Here is a 22564-nt window from a genome sequence, read left to right on the forward strand (position 1 = left end):
TGGAGAGGGGTGGAGGCAGAGAAATGGAGACAGGGAGGCAGGGAGAGACAAATAGAGGAGAGAGAGACAGAGAGACAGAGAAAGAGGGAGGGAGGGAGGGAGGGAGGGAAGGAGGGAGGGAAAAGAAAGGCAGAGATGAAGGGAGAGAGTGTCATAAGAAGTGGCAGAGACAGAAACACAGAGAGACAGGCAGAAGAGATAAAGAAACAGAGATACAGAGGCACAGGGAGAAAAACAGAGAAAAAAGAAACTCAGAGATAGAGACAGAGGGGGAAAAGCAGGAGACAGGCGCCCAGAGACAGAAGAGGAGCCAGAGCCAGAGCCAGAGTGATGATTCACAGATGGGGAGAGAGGAGCAGGAGGGGTCAGGTCAGCACCAGCTCCAGGATGGTATCCCCAGTCCCAGCCCCCAGACCTGAGTTCAGGCATCCATGCTGCCAGCCCCAGTCTGCAGCCTGAAACCTCATTCCCCCAGAACCATATGCCCTGGGGGAGTCTCTTACCGGGAGGCCGGGGTCCCCAGGGAATCCTGGGGGTCCAGGAGGGCCTGAGGGGCCAACCACCCCCTGTTGAGGACAGAGGAACAGAGGTCATGAGAAGTGCAAAGTTTGAACCAGGCTGACTTCTGACCCACCACTGACCCTGAGCCCATGCCGACCTCTCCACCCCCCCACTGAGCCACGCCTGGCCCCCTAATACTCCACTGACCCACATCAATCCCCTTTACACCCAACCCCTATGTCGACATCCTTTGAGCCTCACATGTCCAATAGTCTTCAAATGGCCTGACAATACCACATGCCAGCTCCTCACCCCCAGGGCTCAGACACCCCAACTGCAAGAGAAAGGGGGGAAGACCGCAATGCAGCCCTGACTCACGCGAGGTCCTGCGGCTCCTGGAGGTCCCTCAAACCGCTGTCCCTGAAGGAGAAATGAGCGTCACCCCCATTCTAGCCCCGATCCCACCACTTCCTCCCAGCGCCAGGCCCCGCACCTGTTCAATCACCGCAGGCTCTCCTTTTGCTCCCTTCTCTCCAGCGCCCTGGGACAGGGGGTGGAGAGAAAGGACCTGTGAGCCCTGGAACTCAAAGAACTCCCAGCGAACCAACCTCACACTCAACACACACGCACACGCACACGCACACACGCACGCACACGCGCACACACGTGCTCGCATGCTCACAGAGGCCGCCCTCTGAGCTGCCTCTGCTGTCCCTCCTCCACCCAGTGTGTTTTGAGCAGCTCAGCCGCTGCGTCAGGTAAAAGCACCAACTCCAGGGCCTGTTGTGAGGCCCTAAACCTGGGGCTGTCTCTCACTAGCTAATAGATGTTCAGCAACTTACTTAGCTTCTATGGCCTCCCCTGCAAAGTCGGTGGCTGAGTGAGGACTGTATAAAATCCCATGAAAATATGAATAAGTTAGAACAACGCTTGGCATCTAACAGGCACTCAGGGTAAGTTCGTTAGGATTCTCCACCTCCACCCTGTGCAGCACCAAGGCTAGGACCTGACGCCTCCTCTGCCTGCATTATTTTCCTGGGCAACTTCACCTAATTCCTTGGCTAAAGATAACATCTCTCTGTTGATCAGTCCCGAGTCTTTATCTCCAGCCTAGACCATCTGCCTTGAACTCCAGAATCCTCTAACTAACCATCTATCCGCTTGACATTCCCATTTGGATGCCAAACAGGGGTTGCCAATTTAGCACACCCAGAATGAGATCCTGGCACTTTCTACCTGCTCCTTCCTCCGGCTTTCCCATCGCATTCAACGGTCCCATCAGGAATCTACCGTCATCCTTACATCTTTCTCCACCTCCAGCAGCAAGACCAAAACGGAGCATGACCCAAATCTGTCCACTTTTTCCTATCCCCACCTCCACTGCCCTCCCCCGGGGCGCCACCCTCTGTTGCTGAGGCTACTGGTGTCCCTGCTGCCCCTCTGGCTCCCCCTACAGTCCGCGTGCTGTTCAGCAGCCAGAGGGAGCCTTCAACGCTCGGAAGCAGATTATGTTCCGTCTCCAGAGGCTTCTCATGATGCTTAAACTAGAAGTTGAATGAATCACCCCACCCACAGAGCCATCTATTAGCACAATGCCTGTCACATTAGCACAGTGTCTGTAGATAAATATTTGTCAACTGAACTGGGGTGGTGGGAAGGCACTCTAAGCAAGGTTTTTAAAAGGCGAGAGAGAGAATTTGACCATGTGTGGCTCCCCCTGTGCCTAACCCAGTGACCCAGACTCACGGGAAAGATCTGGAACTGAGCCCTCGATGGCTGTTCTGCTGCCCGGAAGTCAGGGCCCATGGTGGGGCCACCTTCCTCATCCTCTCTGGATAACTCAGTCTCCAGGGTCCCCAGTTCAGTTCCACCGTCAGGGTCCAGCCCCCCCTGAGGATGTTAGGACAGACCAAAGTTTGCCCCTGACCACCACCACTGCCCAGGGACCTTCCCTTCCAGCCCCACCCACTTCCCACCAACCTCGAGGATGGTGACATTGCTGCCAATAGTCACAGTGGTGGTGATGGCCAAGGGCATGGGAGTCGGAGGCAGAGTTGGAGCTGTTGTCTCTGTCTTGGGGATGTCAGGGGAGGTCTGGAGAAGAGACGAGGGAGTATCAGGTTTAGGGTCAGGCCAATTAAGACAAAAAGGAAGCAGAGGAGATTGGCCCTGCCCTCCTTCCAGCGCTGTCTGGGGAAGGGGATATAGGAGGGTTCCCAGGAAACATAAGAGGGATGTGGGGTAGGGGGCTGGCCACTGGAGGCAAAGGGGTGCTGGCTGGACCAGGACAGCCAGCAGGGGGAGCCCTCATGTGTGCAGGAGGGGTAAGGCTGAGCCAGGTCTGGGAAGCCTGGAAAACAGAGCGGGCTGGCTCCAGAGCCCAATGGTCAAGTTCAAGGTCCAGCACTCAGGGCCAGACTCCCGGAAGCCTATCCCACATGTTCTCTCCCAAGGCGAGCTCAGCAGTCAGCCAGCCAGGCCACAGTCACTGAGGGAGTGGCAGCTCCTCCTGGCTGGACAGCTGCAGAGGAACTGAGTCAAGAGCACAAAAAAGAGAGTGGGAGCCAAGGTAAGGGGCGGTGGCTGAGGAAGGGACTGGAGAGGGGCAGGCTACCCCTGGACACCAGGGGCAGCCTGGGCCTGAAGTAATAACTTCTTTCTCCCTGCTAATATTGAGAGCAGATGTAGTACAATCAGTGACCCTACCCTAACCAAAGGCCCCTGCCAATGGTATTCACCAATGACCCCTGCCCAGTGACCAACCAAATAATTACCCCTATCAATGACCCCCGATTGATGATCTCCACTAAGAAACCTAACCAATGTCCCCAACAAATAACCTACATCATTGGCCCCCATCAATGGCTACAAACAGTTACTCTTTCATTCAGTAACCTCTCCAATCAATGACTCCAGCCAGTGATATCCCCACAATAAGCACTAACTAGTGATCCCCCCAACTAATAGGCCCTACCAGTGATTCCTAATAATCATTCCCCGACCGGTTCATCCAACAATGAACAATGAATACCCATAGTGAGCCCAACTAGTGCTCCCTAAACAATGACCCCCCAACACTAAACAGTGATTTGACTAACCAATGACCCATCCATGACTTCCCATTGCAGTCTCTCAAACTAACTATTTCATCCATGCACCCCCTGAAAGTCACTCCTCCAACTAGTGCCTTCCAATCAGTGATTCCCCCATGGATGACCTCCTCAAGTAATGACCTTCAGCAATGACCCCCACAATTTACCCCTAAACTAGTGACACTAATAACATCAACAGTGGCCTCCATCAATGTCCTCCAACAGTGACCCCCAACTAGGAACCCCTCAAACACTGATCTCAAGTATTATCTCCCTACAGTGACCCCACCAACCAGCAACCTCTACCAGAGGGATCAAATACTGCTCCCAATTTCGGTTAATGATCCCCAGTAAATAATCCTTACCAATGACCCCAGCCCGTCAACCCCAAGCAATGACACACTAATGAACCCATCATTCACCCCAGCTACCCTTAAACAGTAACCCTCATCAAGACCCTTCTAATAATAAGATACTCATCTGGGTGTGCCCCCTCCCTCCAGTCCCCCAGAAATTGGGGGCAGACATGGAGAGCTCGTAAGGCAGGACCAGCACCCTCTCCCTGCCACCCATTCATCAGTCAGCTAAGATAAATCAAAAGTCAGGGATTGGAGACTAGAAGCAAGACCTTCAATGAGTTGCCAATTGTCAGTGGGAATCAGAGACCAGAAATCAGCCGTCGGCAATCAGAGGTGAGGTTGCAGGCCCCTTACCTGGTTCTCCAGGGAGCCAAGAGTAGGAGCTGGGGTCAAGGTCTCCTTGTTCTTCTTCCTGCCCTTCCCCTTACGACCGCGCCCTTTTTTCTTCCCCTTCCCCTTCCCCTTCCTCTTCCGCTGAGGGGGAGGTGTTTCTGGCTCACCCTGGGGGACCTGGGAAAGAGACCCCCAATCAGACCCAGGGGCCCTCAGTGGAGGCCTCATCAGGCCACCTGGGGCTATGTTGGCACATGATCTATTGATCCTGTGTTTTGAAACCAGGGCTCACTCAGCTTTGTGACCCCAGGTCAAGGTCAATTATATTATCTGGAGCTAAGGGTCACCTGGTTATGTGACCTGAAGTCAAGGTCACTCATGCTTAGAATCTGTTTGAGGGCAGGAGTCACTCAGTCCCATGGATGGGGCTCAGAATTCCCTCCCTCCTGAGACCCGGAGCAGGGATGACTCAGCCTGTGACCTCAGGATAAGCCTCTTACTCACCCCTGTGGCTGCAGGGTCCAGGTGGTCACAGCCAGGAAGGTACTGCTCACAGGCCTGGAAGGCAGCCTGAGGATCCGGGCTTATCAGCAGCTCCTGAATATCTCCCTGGGGAGAGGGTGGGAGACAGCAAAGGGAGCCACGGGCTGCCTCTGACCCCATTCCAAGCACAGGGGCTTGGTGCTTCTCCACCCACAGCACCAAAGTACAAGGAGGGGGTGGCCCTGCCACAGCCCTAGTGACCCCTCTGCCCCTCAAAACTGAGAAAAGAAAGATTCTATCAGGGTCACAGCAAATCACAACTGCGAACCACACGCCACAACATCCATCCCATCAGAGGCACATCCGTCCCTTCGCTCTCTGCTGCCAGGCGCCTGGGGAGGGGAGCAACAGGATAGAGGAGGCCCCTGGCCCCCTGGAGGTGGCACATGGCACAATCACTTACAGCACGTCCCCGCACCAAAAACACACCTGTCACACGGCTGCACAACACCGTGCCTTGCAGGCACCCAACAGCATAACCACCCCACACACAGTCACACCACAACCTTACCCCCCCACCACAGGCCAAGTGTGTGCAGCACAAATTACCACGTGGCTCTAGAACCTCAGTCACACACCGGAGAGATGCACAGTGATGTGCGGTGCCCCTTCTCTCAGCTTCCTGGCGGTAAGCGGAGCTGGATGTCCCCCTTCTCTAATCTCTTCTCCAGATCAGGCTGTGGATAAAACTTCCACTGCCCTCTGCCTCAGTTTCCCCTATCACTGAACACCTACCTCGAAAGTCTCCTCTCTGAGGTCCTGGGTCCCCAGCACAGTGACTCCAGCTGTGCTGATGAATCGAGGTCCTTGGCCTAACACAGGGGGCTGAGGTTCACAGTCCGCCACCAGGGTCACCATGTCACCGTCCACGCTGACTGCTACCCGGTGCCACCTGCAGGGAGAAGCCTCAGTGGGGGATGCTTCTCACCCCACCACTCTTTGGATCCTCACTCTCCTTATACTCACCTGCCATCCATGAGGTTGAGCTGCTGAGGGAGGGGTCTAAAGGGGCCACCGAGGAGGCCCAGAGCCGGCCCCAGGGCCAGGCCCAGCTGCCGGGCACCACTCTCATCATAAAAGGATAGAAGGACAGACTGGTTGGCTGGCTGGCCCCGAAAAGTGATCAGCACAGAGAAGTTTTCAGGAAAGTGTCCATCTGATGGGGGGCAGAGGGAAAGGGGCAGCTCGGATGACCTGGCAGTGACCCGTGTTCCCAGGATGATCCCCAGCCCCTCCCACACTGACTTACCTGGAAAGAGTTCCCAGGTGGGGATGCCTAGGATGCTGGCCTTGCCCACCCTGAATGCCTGGTCGCCCTTTGGGGCCCTCTGGGGGCAGAGGCCAGGCCCCTCTGGGACCCCAGCCTGGCCCCCCCGGACACCTAGCACCTTCAGCACGTCCACGGGGTCTGCTGCAGAAAGAAGCAGAGTGCAGGGCAGTTAAAACAAGCCCAGGACTCCGTGTGAGTGGCTCAGGTTTGGGGACTCAGCCCTCCCCAACTGTGTTTATGGGTTAGGGAGAGGAATCAGGTGTGGGACCCTCACCCCCTTCTCCCCCACAGCTGTTCCGGCTTCAGTAGCCTGTTGACTCCTGTTTTGTTGTGTTTTTTCCCTTGGTTTTGGTGAGAGAAAAAACACTGACCTAGTTCTGGGATGAATCAAAGCTTCCTGGCCTGAGCCCCAGAGCCAGACTGTCCCCTTCTCTGCCCTCCCCCGCACCAGCTCCCAGGCTGCTTCCCAGGCCTGAAGCCCCCTTGCCAGGGGAAACCCACTTGGAGAGGAGGGGCTCCTTGTGTTTTCTTTCCCTACCTCCGCCCTCTGACCTCTTCTTTTGACCACCACTTCCAGTGAACTTCCTCTGGCCACCACCTCTCCTGACCACTTCCTTCTGATCTCCTCCTTGACCACCATCGCCCATGGCCTCCTCCCTGTGACTACTGCACTCAGGCTTCCTCCTTCTGACCACTCTTTCTCAAGCCATGCCCTCTGACCTCCGCCCTCTGACCTCCTCCCTCTGCCTGTCCCAGTCTCCTTCATCTGACCTGTGGCCTCCCCATTTTATCTCCCTCTTTGTCTTCATTAGGACTACCTAGCTCTGATACCGCCCTGACCTCCTCCCTCTGACCTGCTCCCTCTCATCTCAGCAAAGAAAAGGACTGGTCTGGCCCAACCAGAGCCTAATCCAAGCAGTCCCACCAGTCCTGCCCCATGCAGCCCAGACTGAGCAGCAGTAAGTGGAATCACATGGCTTGGGCAGGGGTAGGCGGGAGCTACCCCTGGCCCAAAGCCCCTGCCTGATCTCTCCTCCCCACCCCCAGCAGACGCCCCACTGACCCCCTGACCCAGCCTCTTGGCAGGAGCCAGATTCTACTGAATCTGCCCATGACCTCACCCTGGGGGCGGCTCTGCTGACCTCACCATTGGGGGCCAGGATAGGGGGCCAGACCAGCGGGAGAGAGGGGCTTGGATGAGGGACCCCATTCTAACTCCTCCTGGGTCAGACTTGTCATTCTCCCTACTCCATAGAGCCCGTTTCAGCCTCAGCTCCCTCCTGCCCCCAACCTGTCTGCTCTCTCTCTCTCTCTCTCTCCCCCCACCCCACCCTCTCTCTGCCCCACTTTCTGTCTCGGTCTTTCCAGGTCTCTCCATGTCCAGCTCTGAAGCAGCCTCTCTCTTCCCCTCTCTCCCCCTTCCCCCTCAATCCTGCTGCCATCACCAGCCCCAGCTCTCATTGCCTGTTCCGCGGCTGGGCTGTCATTAAGAGGTATTTGTGTTATAGACCGTTGGGACTAAGATCTGGGCTCCCAGGCTCTGCTAACCACAAGGGTCACTCCCTCGTGCGCTGACCATCCCAGCTGACCCCTCTCCAGGCTGGGGCCCAGGGAAGGCCTGAGATCTGTTATCTCAGTGTGGCTCTCCCAGGCTCTCCCCTCAACCTGACTCCAGTCTCTGTGCAGTGGGGAAAAGCCTCCTCTCTACCAGTCACTCATTCATGTTTTAAAAGTCCTCCCTAGCCCAGCCAGTGTGGCTCACTGGTTGAGCGTAAACCCATGAACCTGGAGGTCACGGTTTGATTCCTGGTCAGGGCACATGCCCGGGTTTCAGGCTCAGTCCCCGGGGGGGGGGCATGCAGGAGGCAGCCGATCAATGTTTCTCTCTCATCTATGTTTCTCCCTCTCTCTCCTTTCCTCTCTCTCTAAAGTCAATTTAAAAGAACTTTTTTTTTTTAATTAAATTTTAAAAAAAACTCCTTCCCAGCATCTAACCCAAATGCCTCTTGCTTCAATCTTGTGTCCCTTCTTAAATGACCTTTCAGAAACTGACTTCCCTTTCTTTTCATGGCTGGCTTCGTGACAAGGAGACACACAAGAGGCATTGAGTCTTGCCTGCAAGCCAGGGGGTGGGGGTCTGTCAAGGACCCAGCCCACCCTTCCCCCACAGACTCTCCACTGTGGTGGTCAGGGCCCCAGGGAGACACTGGGTGGGATCTAGGATGTGGAGTGGGGCAAGCAGGGAGCAGGTTGGGACACGGCTGGGACACCCTCAGAAGTGTAGGGGAGCATAGATGTGAGTGCCTGTGCAAGTGGGTATATGTGCCTCTGTGCACGTGCATGAGATTGTACATGTGTGTGGTGTTCAATGGACCAGGGAGTGGCTAAGACAGCGATCTGTGGTGTGTTAATGTGTGTGGGTATTTGGCCATTGATGGAAAGGTTCGGTTCAGTTCTTTGACTTGTGGCTCTGTGTCCCCGCAGTGAGGTGCGGCAGGCGAGTCTGTGATTGCATTTAGACTCAAGTTGGGGGAATGTGGTAATACCTGAGAGTGTGGCCAAGCCGTGTGGGTGACTGGCTGTGAATGCTGACTGTGTTGTATGGATGCCAGTGGAAGCATATGTGAGAGTTTGAAAGTGTAGGAGGGTGACAAAAGCTGTGGCCATGTGGCGGGTGACTGATGGGGCTGCCTGGGCCTGGGCACCGGTGTTTAACATTCCTGATGTCCCAGGGGCTTGCATTCTGAAAAATTGCCGAGGTTGAACAACTGTGTGGATGTGTGAGCATGGGAATGGGGCATAGGCCAATCTGGGCTTATCCACGGGAGCAGGCACCTCCCTGAACTTCAGAGACAGTGGCCCGCGTGCGTGTGTGCGTGTGTGCGTGTGTGTGTGTGTGTGTTGGGGGACTGAGTTTACCTTAGGAAGGATTTCCAAGAGGGCCTGGCCTGGGATCTCTCAGACCAGGGAAGCTCTCTAGACATTCACTTGAGGGACTATCATCTTCCCAACCCCCGGGTGCTTCGCACCAGGAACCCTGCGGGGCGGGCGCGGCACCCAGCCAGGCGAGCGCAGCTGGGCGTGCGTCAGCGCTGACTCACCCCTCCGGCGGCCCCCGAGACCCTTGGGGGGGCTCCTGAGAAACTCCTTGGGAAAAACACCCCAGGCTCGCTCAACGGGGGGGAGCAACTTCCACTCCCGCCCCCGCCAGCGCTCCGCCCCGCCCCGCCCCCCGCCCCGCCCGGCCTCGCCCCTCACCCGGCCCTCCCCGGGCCCTGTCCATGGTGCTGATCCAGGCTCTGGGGAGCTGGGGTGGGGGAGGGGAAAGGAGTTGGGGAGAGGAGGTGGGCGCGCCAATTGGGGGCTGAAGAAGAGGGAGAGTAGGGTGAACCCATTTGGGGAGACGCAAAAGGAAGTCTGAACCTACGATTAGCCCCCTCCCATACGCCCCACTCACCATCACCCTTAGAATCATCCACTTACGTCCCTCTGGGCTATTACTTATGCCCCAAAATCACCACTGCACCCCGCATGAGGTCACCCAGAGACACACAATCATAAAGCGTAATGCATACAATTATTCTCAAAATCCGCCCCCCACACACACACAGACACATTTGCACGTCCACAGCTGACAATCACACACTCGCTGGGGGCTCAGCCCGTCACCCATCCCCATACAGTCATCGTCAACTCTCACTCAAGCATACACACAATTTTACTCCAAATGGCCAGACGCACATCGCTACACTCACGCATGCACACACTTATAAATGGCATTCATTCCCATGCACCCCCCAGAGAAACAGGGTCACACATCTCCTCGCACTCGCCCAGCTGTCACACCCACAGTCGCGCAGAGCCCGACACTCGCACACTGTAGCCACGCGCAACGCGCACGCCTCCCCCTTCCCGACTCCACCCGGTCTTTGGGGGCCTCTCCGGATCCCGCGCCCTGGTCCTATGCCCTCCCTCCGGGCTCACCGGCCTGTGTCCGGGGCAGAAGCTGCAGCGAGGCCAGGAGCAGGCAGAGGCCGGCCTGCGGCTGGCCTAGGCCCCGGCGACTCCCCATCCCCGCGGGGCCCGCACGCAAGATGCGGGACCAGCCGGGGCGGCTGCCGGGAGTGGCGGCTTCACGGGCTCGGCCGCGCACCCGAGGCGGCAGCTCCGCTCGGGATCGGCGGGAGACTGCCCCGACCCCGCCCTGGCCTCGCCCTGCTCTGCGGCGCGCGGCCGGGCGGGACCGCGGAGGCGAGCGGCCGACGGCCGAGGGGAAGTTCGGAAGTTTGTGCCGAGCGCTGATTGGCCAGCTGGGGGCGGAGCCCTGGCCCGCGCTGGGCCCTTCTGGCCCCACCCCACTCTGGAGGAGCAGGGTCACTCCCACTCAGCCTTAGAATTTGGGGTCCCAGGTTTACCCCAAACTCTTTCCTCCTAACAGGCCCCCTCAAAGGAGATCTTCGCCTCATTCAAACTTCAGCCTCCACCCAGGCCCTGGTAGCAGGGGGTATAGCTTTATACCAAATTCCTTCTGTCACCCAGGGCCCCTAAAGGGGATCTCAGGCTCACACCAGACTCTTGCCACCTGCCTTGCCCCAACCCTTTAGCCCCACAGAAGAGGTACTGCCTCACCCCAACACCTTCCCTTCAGGTCCCCAAATAAAGGGTCCACGCCCCACCTCAGACCTCGCCCCAGATTCCCAAATGAAGTTTCCAGACTTGCCGTAAACCTTCATCTATCCTCCCAAATTCCAGAATTGGATTCCAGGCCCCACCCCCAACCTTATCCCAGATTCCCAAGCACCGGCCTTGATTTCCCCCAAACTCTTAATCTTCAAATAAAGGGTCCCACCTCCATGCCTAGCCCTCCTCTCCCCCACTCAGGTCCCAGATGGATGCCCTGGCCCCAACCTCAAATCTTCACACATACCCCCATGAAATGTGGAGCACTGCCACAGGGAGGAGCAGTCCCCTGCCATTTCTGGGGTGAGGCAGAGCCCCCCTCACCCTACTGGGACCCCCCAGTGTGAAGAGGCCCCAGGGGACCAGGTGAAGCTGTCTGCGCAATTGAACAAGAGCAGACGTGTGTGATCTGAGGAAGCTTCCACAGGGGGGAGCCCAAGGGGCGTATCCTGGGCCCTGAACTCCCCCCTCACCACCAAGAGAGAAGCCAGCAGTGCCTCCCTCCCAGCCCCTGGCTCCTCAGACAAAGAGTCTCTGTGTCCCTGGAGAGGAGGGGGTGGGGACCCATCTGGCCTGAGAGGGAGGTGGGGGCTCCCAGGGTGGGGGGAGCAGAGGGAATCTCCCCAGGCTGCTCCTCCTCCCTCCCCAGGGACATCTGAGGCTAAGGTTCTCATAAAGTTTCTGCCCTGCCCTGCCCTGCCCTGCCTTGCTGGGAAGTTTCTGCTCTATCTCACCCTGTCTTCTGACATTTCTGTGCACATCTGAAAGGACCCTTCTGAGACCACACTCTGTCACCTTCTCTCCCTCTCTCCCTCCAATCGGAGATTCTTTGCCCAGAATAGAGACAGCAAGAGAGTACCCCTGTAATTCCCCAGGCTCCCTGAAACTGCCCCCAGCCCTGAATAATTTACAAGCCTAATAAAAAGCTCCACATTGTAAGTGTAGCAGTGAGAAGAAATATTTACAGATAAAGAAAAGAGGGTGTATTGGGGTTAAGGAATTCCCCCCAGCTGCCTGCCCCCGATCAGTTCAGAATCAGGGGCTCGAGGGGGCCCTTTGCCCTGCAGGGGGCCTGTTTCAAAGATGTTTAGGGAGATGGGTGGCAGGGAGCAGGTGCTGGCCAGCAGAGTCCATGCATCCGGGGGGGTCAACATGGCTGACCGTCCCCGGACTGTGCTGATCTCAGGCTGCTCGTCTGGAATTGGCCTGGAGCTCGCAGTGCAGCTGGCTCATGACTCCAGGCAGCGCTACCAGGGTAAGGGGCCCAGGGCAGGGTGGGCACGGCTTCCAGGACCCTCAGCCCCCTTGGCACTATTTCCACCAGCCCTTCCCTCCCAGCTGCATTTGTGGGCTTGGGGAGGACCCAGGACAAGTGGAAGCCCCCTGCCTACCTCTCCTTATGAATCAACCCCTCATCCAGTGAATATTTCTTGGGCATCTCCTGGATGCCAGGCACTATTCTAGGTGCTGGAAAAACAGCTGTGAACAAAACAGACCGAAATCTCTGCTCCAATAGTGGTGTAGTGGGGGAGGGGAGGGAGGGAAGGCAACATGCAGATTTAAAATTTTTATAGACGTGCTAAGAAACAAAATGAAGCAAGGGGAATGGGGGGGGGTGACAGTTTTAGAAGGGCTGGGCAGGGAGGTTTCACTTAGGACTCCCTTCCCCCACCCCTCCCCAGATTACTGCTCCAAGATAAGCCTCTTAAGTGAATCTGACCTGGAGGGCTCAAGGGGTCCTAAAGGACTTGGCTTAGGGACTTGGCCTCCTGCAGTTCTGAAGTCAGTTGCCCGTCTGCAGCCCACCCATGGAGACCTCTGGCCGAGAGCAGACTGGAGTCCAAGCAGGCAAAGGGCTCTTACCTAAGAGGAGGCTGCAGGGGGGAGGGCATTGTCCCAGTTGGCAGAGCTGCTCTCCCAGCTGGCTCTCTGTCCTCTGTCTTAGACACATGCACAGCTTTGAGTGTGACCGTCTGAGTGCCAGTATGCGGGACAGCCACTGAGCTGTGTGTGTCCCTGCGGCAGGCAGGGTGTATACACTGCTAAAGGATGGTGTTTATTGAGCACTTACAATGTGCCAGGCTAAATGTTTTGCATCTGGTTAGCTATTTAATACCCACATCACCCCTCTGAGGTGGCCGCTATCATTTACCCCATCTTAGAAATGAGGAAAACCCTGGTTCACAGCTAGTCACAAGATTCAAAGAGGGGGACAAGAGATTTATGTCTTGATGGGGAAGCAGCAAGGTTCTAGATGAAAAGCATTGTGGCCATCTTTGGAAAATAAGTCAGTGATCTAATCATACGGTTCTTATAAGGAATCAAGATGGTTCTTCTAACAGTGTTTAGCACAGTGTCTGGCACATAGTAGGTGTTCAATAAGTCAGAACTTATGTTGATGATGTAAATGCGTCTATCATACTTGCATGTGCACATAGCACATATGTTGACCCTAGGTGTATATGCATTTATTTTCTCAAGGAGATATGTTTTATGTTCACTTTATTGTCTGACCTACTAAGCTGTGAATTCCATGAAGGCACTAACTTTATCTTATTTTATGCAATAGCCTCAGTACCTAGAATAGGACATGGTATGTAGTAGATGCTCAATAAATATGTTGGATGGATGAATGGATGGATGGATAAGCATGTAAAGATATGTACACAAGTGTGCATTTGTGGATGTGTGGTGAATGTAGGTGTGCAAACCTGTGGGTTTCATCCCTCTGTGACTGCTCATGCAAGATCATAGAAATATGCAAGTCCATACGTAGGCGAAAGGAGCCAGTACCTGCTCAACTGCTCTCTGTCCCCAGTGGTGGCCACCATGAGAGATATGGGAAAGAAGGGGACACTGGAGGCAGCTGCCGGGGAGGCTCTGGGTCAGACCCTCACTGTGGCCCAGCTGGATGTGTGCAGTGATGAGTCAGTGGCCCAATGTCTCAGCTGCATCCAGGGAGGAGAAGTGGACGTGCTGGGTGAGACTGAGAAGTCCCTGGGGTCACTCGCCCCCTCCCTGGCCTAAGCACACACTCTCACCACAGCGAGGCCCTGCAGTGTCTGGGCACCAGCATCCTCTTGCCCTGAACAGAAGGGGTAGACCAGTTGGCCAAGAACCAAAGTCTTAGTAGGGCTACAAGAAATAAACTGAAATCTTTGCACAGAGGGATTTTATTGCAGAAAACTTCTCACACATGGAGAAAATCCTATGTGGCTTGATGAGTCATTTGGGGAAGGGAGCATGGTGAAGAGGAGCTCATAACTCCTTAACATACCCAAGGAGGGTGGGTATGGCTGGATGCAATTTGGGGTCAGAGTTGAATCACTCAAACATTAAAGGGGAGGTTGTTCCCAGAAGTGCTTCCTCCCACCCAGGGTTCAGGGTCCCCTATAGCAAATGTTGAATTATATGTAAATATTATCAAGGCTCCACGTTTGTCCACCCAGGATACCCTGGATTTGGAGTGGGTGGGTGGGCTGATTCGGGGAGTGTCCCTGAAGGAGTGACACCGGAATGGTGGGGGGACTTTAAAGTAACCTTCAGCACCTCCCCCCCAGTGAGTAATGCTGGAGTGGGCCTGGTGGGGCCCCTGGAGGGGCTCAGCCTGGCTACCATGCAGAAAGTCTTTGATACCAACTTTTTTGGAGCTGTCCGCCTGGTCAAAGCTGTGCTTCCTGGCATGAAGAGAAGGCGACAGGGCCACGTCGTGGTGGTCAGCAGTGTCATGGGGCTGCAGGGTAAGCTCTGGGGTGCCACCCCTGGGAACCCCCCGTGCCTGGCTCTCCTTAGCTGGAAGGATGGCAAACAGGTTTTAGTTCATATTCCACAGGAGCCCGCGCTGGGAAGGGCTCTGAAGCTCAGAAGGAAAAGCTCTGGAGGAGAGTGACTGGTGCGGGACTCGGCAGCAGCAGTACAGGTGCTGCCGATGGCCATCTGCGCCCCACTTCTGAACACCTCCAAAAATCTCTCCCAACCACCCCCCAGAATCCAAAAAAAGCATCAGAACCCCTTTTCCTGAGATTCCTCCTTGACAAACCCTCCCACCAGGCCCCAGGGCGTCTAGGTTTGGGATTCTGAAGTTCCTCAGAAAAGAACAGTGACTGACCAGTGACGTCTGCCATGGGCCTGCAGTGGAGGCCACCTACTCGCCACCTCCATGCTCCCGGGTTTCTCTTCCTCGAACCCTCTAGCCTCCCTTTCTCCCTTGGACATTTCTTCAGATATGCCCCCTCCCCAGCTGTCCCCTAAGGAATCCTCCCTTTTCACCGCCCTGCAGCGGAGAAGCTGCGTTTACTTGGCCCATTCCTTTGGCCCCTCACCCAACCGCATTCACTGCTCAGCAGGACTGATAAGGACCCGGCTGAACAGGACTCGCCCTCAGGGGCCCTGGGGATCCAGACCCAAGTAGCCCTCAGGGTTTAGAGGAAGGAGGGAAGTAAGAGCATTTCCTGGGCCAAGGGCAGATGGAGCACTGCTGGGGAAAAGTGGCAGCTGGCACCCCAGGACAACCTCATCCTGGCGCCACATGCCCATCACCCAGTACCATACACCACCGCCTTGGCCCCAGATGGCTCCTCATTCCGATCCTCAAACCCTCTTTGTTCTGTCTCCCAAAGACCCCTCCCCCTGGACCCACAAAACCCATCACCCAGGCCCCAAAGGGCCCGCCTTCCTCCAACCCTCTCAGGTGTCGTGTTCAACGACGTCTATGCGGCCTCCAAGTTTGCCCTGGAAGGATTCTTCGAGAGCCTGGCCATCCAGCTGCTCCAGTTCAACATCTTGTGAGGCGAGGCGAGCCCTTGGGCAGGGTGGGGGAGTGGAGGGGTGATGGGGCAGGCGAGGAAATGGGGGCAGCGAGGAGATGGGTGCACAGGGAGGGATGAAACAATGACGGGAGACATGAGGGCGAAAAGGGAAGAGGGACGGTAATGAGCGAAATGGAGCCGTGAGTGTGCTGGAGCACCGGGCCCCCTCCCCGTCCTTGTTCCCAGCATCTCCCTGGTGGAACCCGGCCCGGTGGCCACGGACTTCGAAGGAAAGCTGCTGGAGCAGGTGTCCGCGGCGGAGCTCCCAGGCCCTGACCCTGACACCCTGCACTACTTCAGGGATCTCTACCTCCCGGCCTCCAGGGAGCTCTTCTGCTCCGTAGGGCAGAGCCCACAGGATGTGGCCCAGGTGAGGGGGGCGCGGCCCCAAGACGCCCTTGAGCATGTAGGGGACCCCACCCTACAGAAGCCCCGTCCCTGGGTTCCGGAGCTCAGGACTCCACCACACAGGCCATTGTCAAGGTCATCGGCTCGGCCAGGCCGCCCCTGCGCCTGCAGACCAACGCCCGCTACCGCGCGCTGACCGCGCTCCGGGCCGCCGACCCCTCGGGCCGCCTGTGGGTGCGCGCGGCCCACCGCCTGCTCTTCCGCTGGCCTCGCCTCCTCGGCCTGGGCCTGCGCTGCCTGGCCTGCGGCTGCCCCCGCCCTCGCCCTCGGGTCTGGCCCCGGGGAGCCTCGCCCGACCCTCCCCACTCCTGAGCAGCCAGGCCTCTTCCGTCCACACCCAGGTCAGAGGCCATACAGGCCTTCATTCATTCACTCGTTCATTCAGCAAAATCGGCCTGACCCGCCCTGTCCCTGGGCGTCGCTCAGCCTCCAGGCTCAGACCCTCGGTGGGCAGAGAAGGAACCTAGGGCCCAGGGCTGAGGAGTCCAGAGCTGGGAGCTGGTGCTGTGTCTAGAAAGGCAAGGGAGGCTTCCTGGAGGAAGGGGCATTGTCTGTGAGACAGACTATCTCTTAGGACTTCATTATGTGGGGCCTGGGAATGCAAAAATGATCCAGACACCTCATCACCCTCCCCCCCAAACACATGCATGGAGCTGGGTTCACTAGGGGATCTCCACGCACACTCCGCCAGCAAAATGTATTTGTGCACACACCAGTAATGTACATATATTTTTTCACAAAATATAGATTTGTAACCACTAATAATCGCTATATTAAACACTTAATAAAGCTCAACTTCTTGTGTCTAAGTAAAAAAATTAAAAAGCAACAGGGTCCACCTCACACTCAGAATGGCTAATAGCAACAACAACAGACAAAACAAGTGCACCCCCACTTTGTTCCTTTTTTTATTCTCACTCGAGAATATGTTTTATTGATCTCAGAAAAAGAGAAAGGGAGAGAGAAAGAGAGAAACACTGATCAGTTGCCTCCCACATGCACCTGGACCGGAGGTCAAACCTGCAGCCTAGGTTTGTGCCCTGACCAGGAATTGAACCCCCTGCCTTTTGGTGCACAGACCAGGGTCCAACCAGCTCAGCCACCAGGCCAGGATCCCTTTGTTCCACTTCATCTTCCAAGGCTGGTGATTGCATGAGCCCCCAGTGTCCACCCGATAAATTCCTTTGCAGCTTAAATCACCCTGAGTCAGTTTCAGATGCATTTACGGAAGAATCGTCACCAATCCAGATGGTGACTGTACAATTAAACGCAGTGGTGGGGGTAGGGGGCTCTTATTAAATCTAGCTGGATGCTACTGCTCTTTTATTTTCTGCCACGGAGCTGACAGGTTGGCAGAAGTTCAAAAGATGTTAGAGACACGCTGACCTTTGCCTCTTTATTTCAACACTAGTACCTGGTCCCTGCCTGCCCCATCTTAACAAAGACAAGTTCGTTCCTCCAGTGGCTCAGGCCAAAAATCTTGGCGTTATCTCTAGTTCCTACCTGTCACATCTCACAGCAATATAGCAGGAGATCTTGTTCACACGACCCGCAAAATATATTCAGAACCAACCACCTCACACACCTCCTTGGCCTCCACACTAGCCCAGCCCCCATCACGTCTCCCTTGGAGTATTGCAGCAGCCCCTTCCCCTCCCACCTTCTGCATTTGCCCCTAAAACCCATTCTCCACATAGCAGCCCAGAGGATCCTGAAAAAAACATTTTTGAATAAGTAAAATGTTCGCAATGTGTGTGTTTTTTAAAACATAATTAAAGGATATTTTTAAAACAATTCTCCTATTCTCAACTGCCCAATTCCTGATCCCCCACCCCTGCCTGTTATAACTTGCTGGAGTTATCTATCCAGATTTTCTTTCTCATTGTACAAGAAAAAAGACTGCCGAATTGATAAACTGTGGTATATACACACATGCAAAGGAATGTCATTCAGCCTTTGAAAGGAAGAAATTCTGACACAGGCTACAACTTGGGTAAACCTTGAGGACATTAGACTGAGTGAGATAAGCTGGACACAAAAGGACAAATACTGTGTGATTCCATTCATAGGACGTCCCTAGAGGAATAGGGTCCATAGAGACAGACAGTGGGTGATGGGTGAGGGGAAAGGGAGTTAGAGCCTAATGGGGACAGAGTTTCACTTTGGGAAGGCGAGAAAGTTCTGGAGACAGATGGTGGGGATACAACCATGTGAATGCACAACAATGTGAATGTGTTTGATGCCACTGAGCTGTACACTCAAGAATGGTTAAAATGGGAAATTTTGTGTTCTGTATATTTTATCACAATTTTTAAAATAAACATTTTAATGGAAAAAAAATTGAATATATACTTTTTTTTTTACTTTTTTACAAAAAGCATCATACCATACACATAGTGCGAACTTGAGTTCCTTCCTTGAATGTCTTAGAAGTTTTCCTTCCATGTCTTAGAAGTTTTTCACATTAGTCCCAGCAGGCAGGTCCAGTCTTCTGCGGAGCTGCAATATTCTATTGCGTAGGACAATAATTTACGCAACCAGTCCTGTACTGATGAAGTTTGGATTTCAAGTCATAGTAACAAGGAACATACCCAAAGTGATCCTATTAAAACAGAAAGGTAACATCGCTCCTCTTTTCAAAACTCTCTGACGGTGTCCCCTCTTACTTAGATTCAGATCACCGACCATCAGGTCTCCTACATGATCTCATCCCTGAATACCTGTCTCAAATCATCTCCCACTCTCTCCCCTCCACCTGCTTCATTCCGGGAACACTGAGAACACTGGCCTCCTTGCTGTTTCTCAATCACGCCAAGCGCCCTCCCACCTCAGGGCCTTGGCACTTGTTCCCTCTCCCTAGCCTGCTTTCCCCAGATAGCCACATGGCTCTCTCCTTCACCTCCTTCAGGTGTGCAAATGTCACCAACTCAGAGTGGTCCTCCCTAATCACCACAAGATAGTACCCTGTCACTTTAGCCCCTTAGACTATCTTATTTCTCATCACCGACATATATACGACAGCTATGTACACGGTTTGTTTCTTGCCCATCTCCACGCACTAGAATGTCAGCCTCCTGGGGAGGAGATGGTTGTCTGTTTGCTCAGCTGCATTCTCAATACCTATGTGACACATGATAGACACTCAAATATGTGATGAAGGAAGGAAAGGGTGGGTAAATTAATGCATTAAAATGAGACTTTCCTTGACCTAATAAGAAGGATTTAAAGATCCTTTTCTGCTCCTGAAGCCACCATGCCCCATCTTTCTTCCAGGTCTTTGCACAGGTTGTTCCCTCCCCCAGAAACAAAACTGTCTTCTCTCTCCCACTCCTAACCTTCACCTGATTACTCTTACTTCACTAAGACTTCCAGGTCTCAGCCTAAATGCCACTTCCTTCAGGAAGCCTTCCTTGACTCCCCAGGCTAGTTGGGTTAGGAGGCTCCTCTGGCCCTCACATCTGCTTATTTACGGGTAGTCCTCCTTGATCTGGCTGTGAGTTCTTGGGGCAGATATCATCGTAATTCCACAGTGCTTTTTCAGACCCTATAATCAACCCTAAACCTGACTGCAGAATTATATTTCCTCCAAGACTAGCAACAAGCTTCTTCTGAAAATTCTCACTTCCAGCCAAGACCTTCTTGGACCTGGAGGGAAGGCATGCAATGCCCTTAGGGGTCAGGGAGCAAGGCCAGTTCCTGAAGCCTTGTGGAAACCAAGTGGAATGATCAGAAGCCCTCCGGAACCAAGAAATGACCGGAGGAGCCTGAGCTGGGACTGGAAGTGACCAAGCTGGGCACCTCCTGGCAGCAGCAGCCCAGCTAAGAAGCTCTTTACACTTCCTACCTGAGCCAGAAAGGCCACTTCTCTGAGCCTCGGTTTCCTCATCTGGAAAAGCCTCGGTTTCCAGGATTTGCTGGAGAGAAAATCCCTACTATGTGCCAGAGCTTAGCTGCTGTTTCAGAAATGACAGCTATTCGCTGTGATGTCCATATGGGTACTATTACTTGCCTCCTGGGTCCAGCCCGGCCTTTCCCGGGAAGCCCCGGCTGGAAGCCCTGGAGGGGGGGGAGGAGGTGAAAACAGAGGCCACGCGTCCCCGCAAGGCCGCTCCTCCCGCCCCAGCCTCTTTGCTCCAAACCCGGGCTTCCAGGGAAAGGAAGCTGGCGGAATCTGAGCTGAAGCAGCAGCTGGCCCGGGCTCGCAGCCGCGACCCCGCCCTCCCGCAGCCGCATTCCTGCGGGCGGGGCCCAGCGGCTCTCGCGTCTCACCCGAGGCTGGCTGGCGCCCTCTCGTGGCCAAGCGAGAAACTGAACTTGACCATTAAGGGCTGGGGCGGGCGGGGTGGAGCCCACAGCTCCTCTCCCTACCTCTCGATCTGGCTGTGAGCTCTGCGGGGGGCCCTCCTCCCCCTCCCTCTTAAGCCTCGGTTCAGCAGCTCAGCTCAATCACTTAACTGCTGTGTAACCCTGGGAAAGTCACTTAACCTCCCTGTGCCTGAGTTTCCTAGCTGCAAAATTGGGGGCAGGATGCTTCGCCTTCCAGTGCCTGGGTTCGTTCATCAGCAAAACGAGTCCATAGGTCATTAAGTTGCTGAGAGGATTAAAAGAGACAGTCCTGGTGAACGTGGCTGCAGTAAATGTCTACTCCGAAAGCACGAGGGTTTGTCCTGTTCACTGTTGGGTTCCCAGCGCCTACGACAAGGCCAGGTACACAATAGGTGCCCAACACACCGTAATTGAACAAATGCTTAACCTTCTTCTTTGGGAGGACCTGGGGTTAGGGTGGGGTAGAGGGGACAGCAGTGTGAGTTCCTGCTATTGAGCACTCACCCAATACCCACTTTTGCCTCCATCCATTTGTTCATTGGATGGCAAGGCCACATCCCAACAGACACCCTCGCCTCGTTTGCTTTCAAAGTGTTTCCTGTCTCCTCGGCTGTTCATAAGCACCCAAGGGCAGTTTTTCCCTTCCTGGGACCACCCCAAGTCAAAAAAAACTGAAGGGAGCCACAGGTCTGAGCATACCTCAAAAAAGGCTCAGATGTGCCTCCCTGGCAAGGATTCCCACTCGGAAGACAGAGCCACTGGAACTGCTGGAGGGAGCCCAGCCTGGAGGGAAGGTGGGAGGAACTGAGGATAGAGCCTCTGCACCACTTGCCTTTGGATGACACCCTGTCCCGGAACTCTGGGAGCCCCCAGGACAGAGGAGGGGGGACACGGACACATGGTGTGGGACAAGGACATGAAGGAGAGAGCTCACCCCAGCCACGGGAGAGCTGAACAGAACTGGTGGAGATTCCCTAAGAGCCTGGAACAGCCACCCCAAATGAACACCAAAGTTCTAGAACCTTCTAAGTTAGATGTCACCTGCTTCACCAATCCAGGCCTTAATTGGATTCTCTTCATTCCTTGCTTCCTAAGAGATTATTGACCACAGCCTTAAGTGCATCACCCATCCTCTTAGCTCATCTGCATGTGACAGGGCAAGTGGCTCACCCTCCTGGAAACTCAGTTTCCTCATCTTTACAGCGGGTGCTAATTCTTACTCCAGCGTGGCTGTGAGACTTATGTGGATGGACACAGAGCATGTAAAATAGCATCTGGCACATAGTAGATGCTCAATAAGTGCTTGGGGAATAAAAGACTAGATTCTAGCTGCCGCCCTCGTTTCTAACACACCTGGGTTTCCAGTGCTCTACAAAGACAGTCTGGGAAGTCGGCCCGCCCTGAACTCAATTCACCGCAGGCGAGGAGGTTCAAGGAGAAAGCGCACCGGAGGCCCTTAGTAAGGCTCCCTTCACTGTGCTCCCCACACAGGTAGGGATTTTGTCTATTGTGGTCACTGCTGCGTCCCCAGCATGTAGATAGGGCTGGGCTCCTAGTAAATACTTAATGAATCTTTGTTGCATAAACGTACATTATCATTGTTTGGGGAGATCTGGGGCCCTCCAATAGGCAAGACTCCTCACTCTAGCGTCATTGACTTCACAAAAGGAAAAACCAGACAACCTTGTCTGCAACCCCGCCTGCTTCTAACAGGCAGACACCACGAAGTGGGCTCAGGGCTTTTAATGGGCACTTTAAACAGCCAGAGAGAATTATTTCAGAACAGAAAATGCTTTCTTCCGGGAATGCTTCAAGCATGATGCGTTTTCATCCCTGGTTTAATATGTATAATTTGCCTTTGGAAAAGGAGCCCAGAGAGCTTGGCATGGCTTAGGAACAATGGACAATCGTCACAGTTTACCAAGCATCATTGTCTCCTCCAACCAAGGAGAAAACCCTGCAGGATGTGCTGGGTGCAGAAAGATCAAGAGCAAAAGGATCTGACCGGTGCATTTCTCAGAAGGGCCTATGATGGCGGATCCTGGGACCAGACGGCTGAACGCCACATGCCTGCTCCGTGCTTGGGAAACGAACACATTATTCCCGAAGTGCTTCCAGTAACTCTGGCCAATTTCACAAGGGTGGAGGCAGGGACAGGCTTGTCTCCTCCTGCCCCTTCCAGCCTATCCCCGCCAAGCCCGAGTCCAGTGACCTGACCCACCTGGCTTAGGCTTCTTGCTGGGC

The 22564-nt window shown here is 54.8% G+C and overlaps 2 protein-coding genes across 2 annotated transcripts in view; one reads left to right on the plus strand and one right to left on the minus strand.

Annotated features, from left to right (window-relative positions):
- COL5A3 (collagen type V alpha 3 chain) overlaps positions 1–10170 on the minus strand; it is a 34745-nt gene extending 24575 nt beyond the window's left edge. The window contains exons 1-11 of the mRNA XM_087816020.1: positions 10083–10170; positions 6078–6239; positions 5795–5984; positions 5564–5720; positions 4790–4894; positions 4307–4462; positions 2482–2595; positions 2248–2391; positions 995–1042; positions 880–921; positions 504–566 (exon numbers count right to left, since the gene is read on the minus strand). Coding sequence (XP_087672146.1) covers positions 504–566; positions 880–921; positions 995–1042; positions 2248–2391; positions 2482–2595; positions 4307–4462; positions 4790–4894; positions 5564–5720; positions 5795–5984; positions 6078–6239; positions 10083–10170 — 1269 coding nt within the window. The remainder of the gene's footprint in view (positions 1–503; positions 567–879; positions 922–994; positions 1043–2247; positions 2392–2481; positions 2596–4306; positions 4463–4789; positions 4895–5563; positions 5721–5794; positions 5985–6077; positions 6240–10082) is intronic.
- A 1760-nt stretch (positions 10171–11930) lies between these two features.
- Positions 11931–16306, plus strand: RDH8 (retinol dehydrogenase 8). Its single transcript, XM_016207824.2, has 6 exons — positions 11931–12033; positions 13597–13758; positions 14339–14518; positions 15469–15562; positions 15773–15956; positions 16058–16306. Exons 1-6 carry the CDS (start codon positions 11931–11933, stop codon positions 16304–16306), a joined length of 972 nt encoding a protein of 323 aa, XP_016063310.2.
- Positions 16307–22564: the final 6258 nt, after the last annotated feature.

Source organism: Miniopterus natalensis, chromosome 4 (assembly GCF_054644295.1).
Source record: "Miniopterus natalensis isolate mMinNat1 chromosome 4, mMinNat1.hap1, whole genome shotgun sequence".
NCBI classification, from domain to species: domain Eukaryota; kingdom Metazoa; phylum Chordata; class Mammalia; order Chiroptera; family Miniopteridae; genus Miniopterus; species Miniopterus natalensis.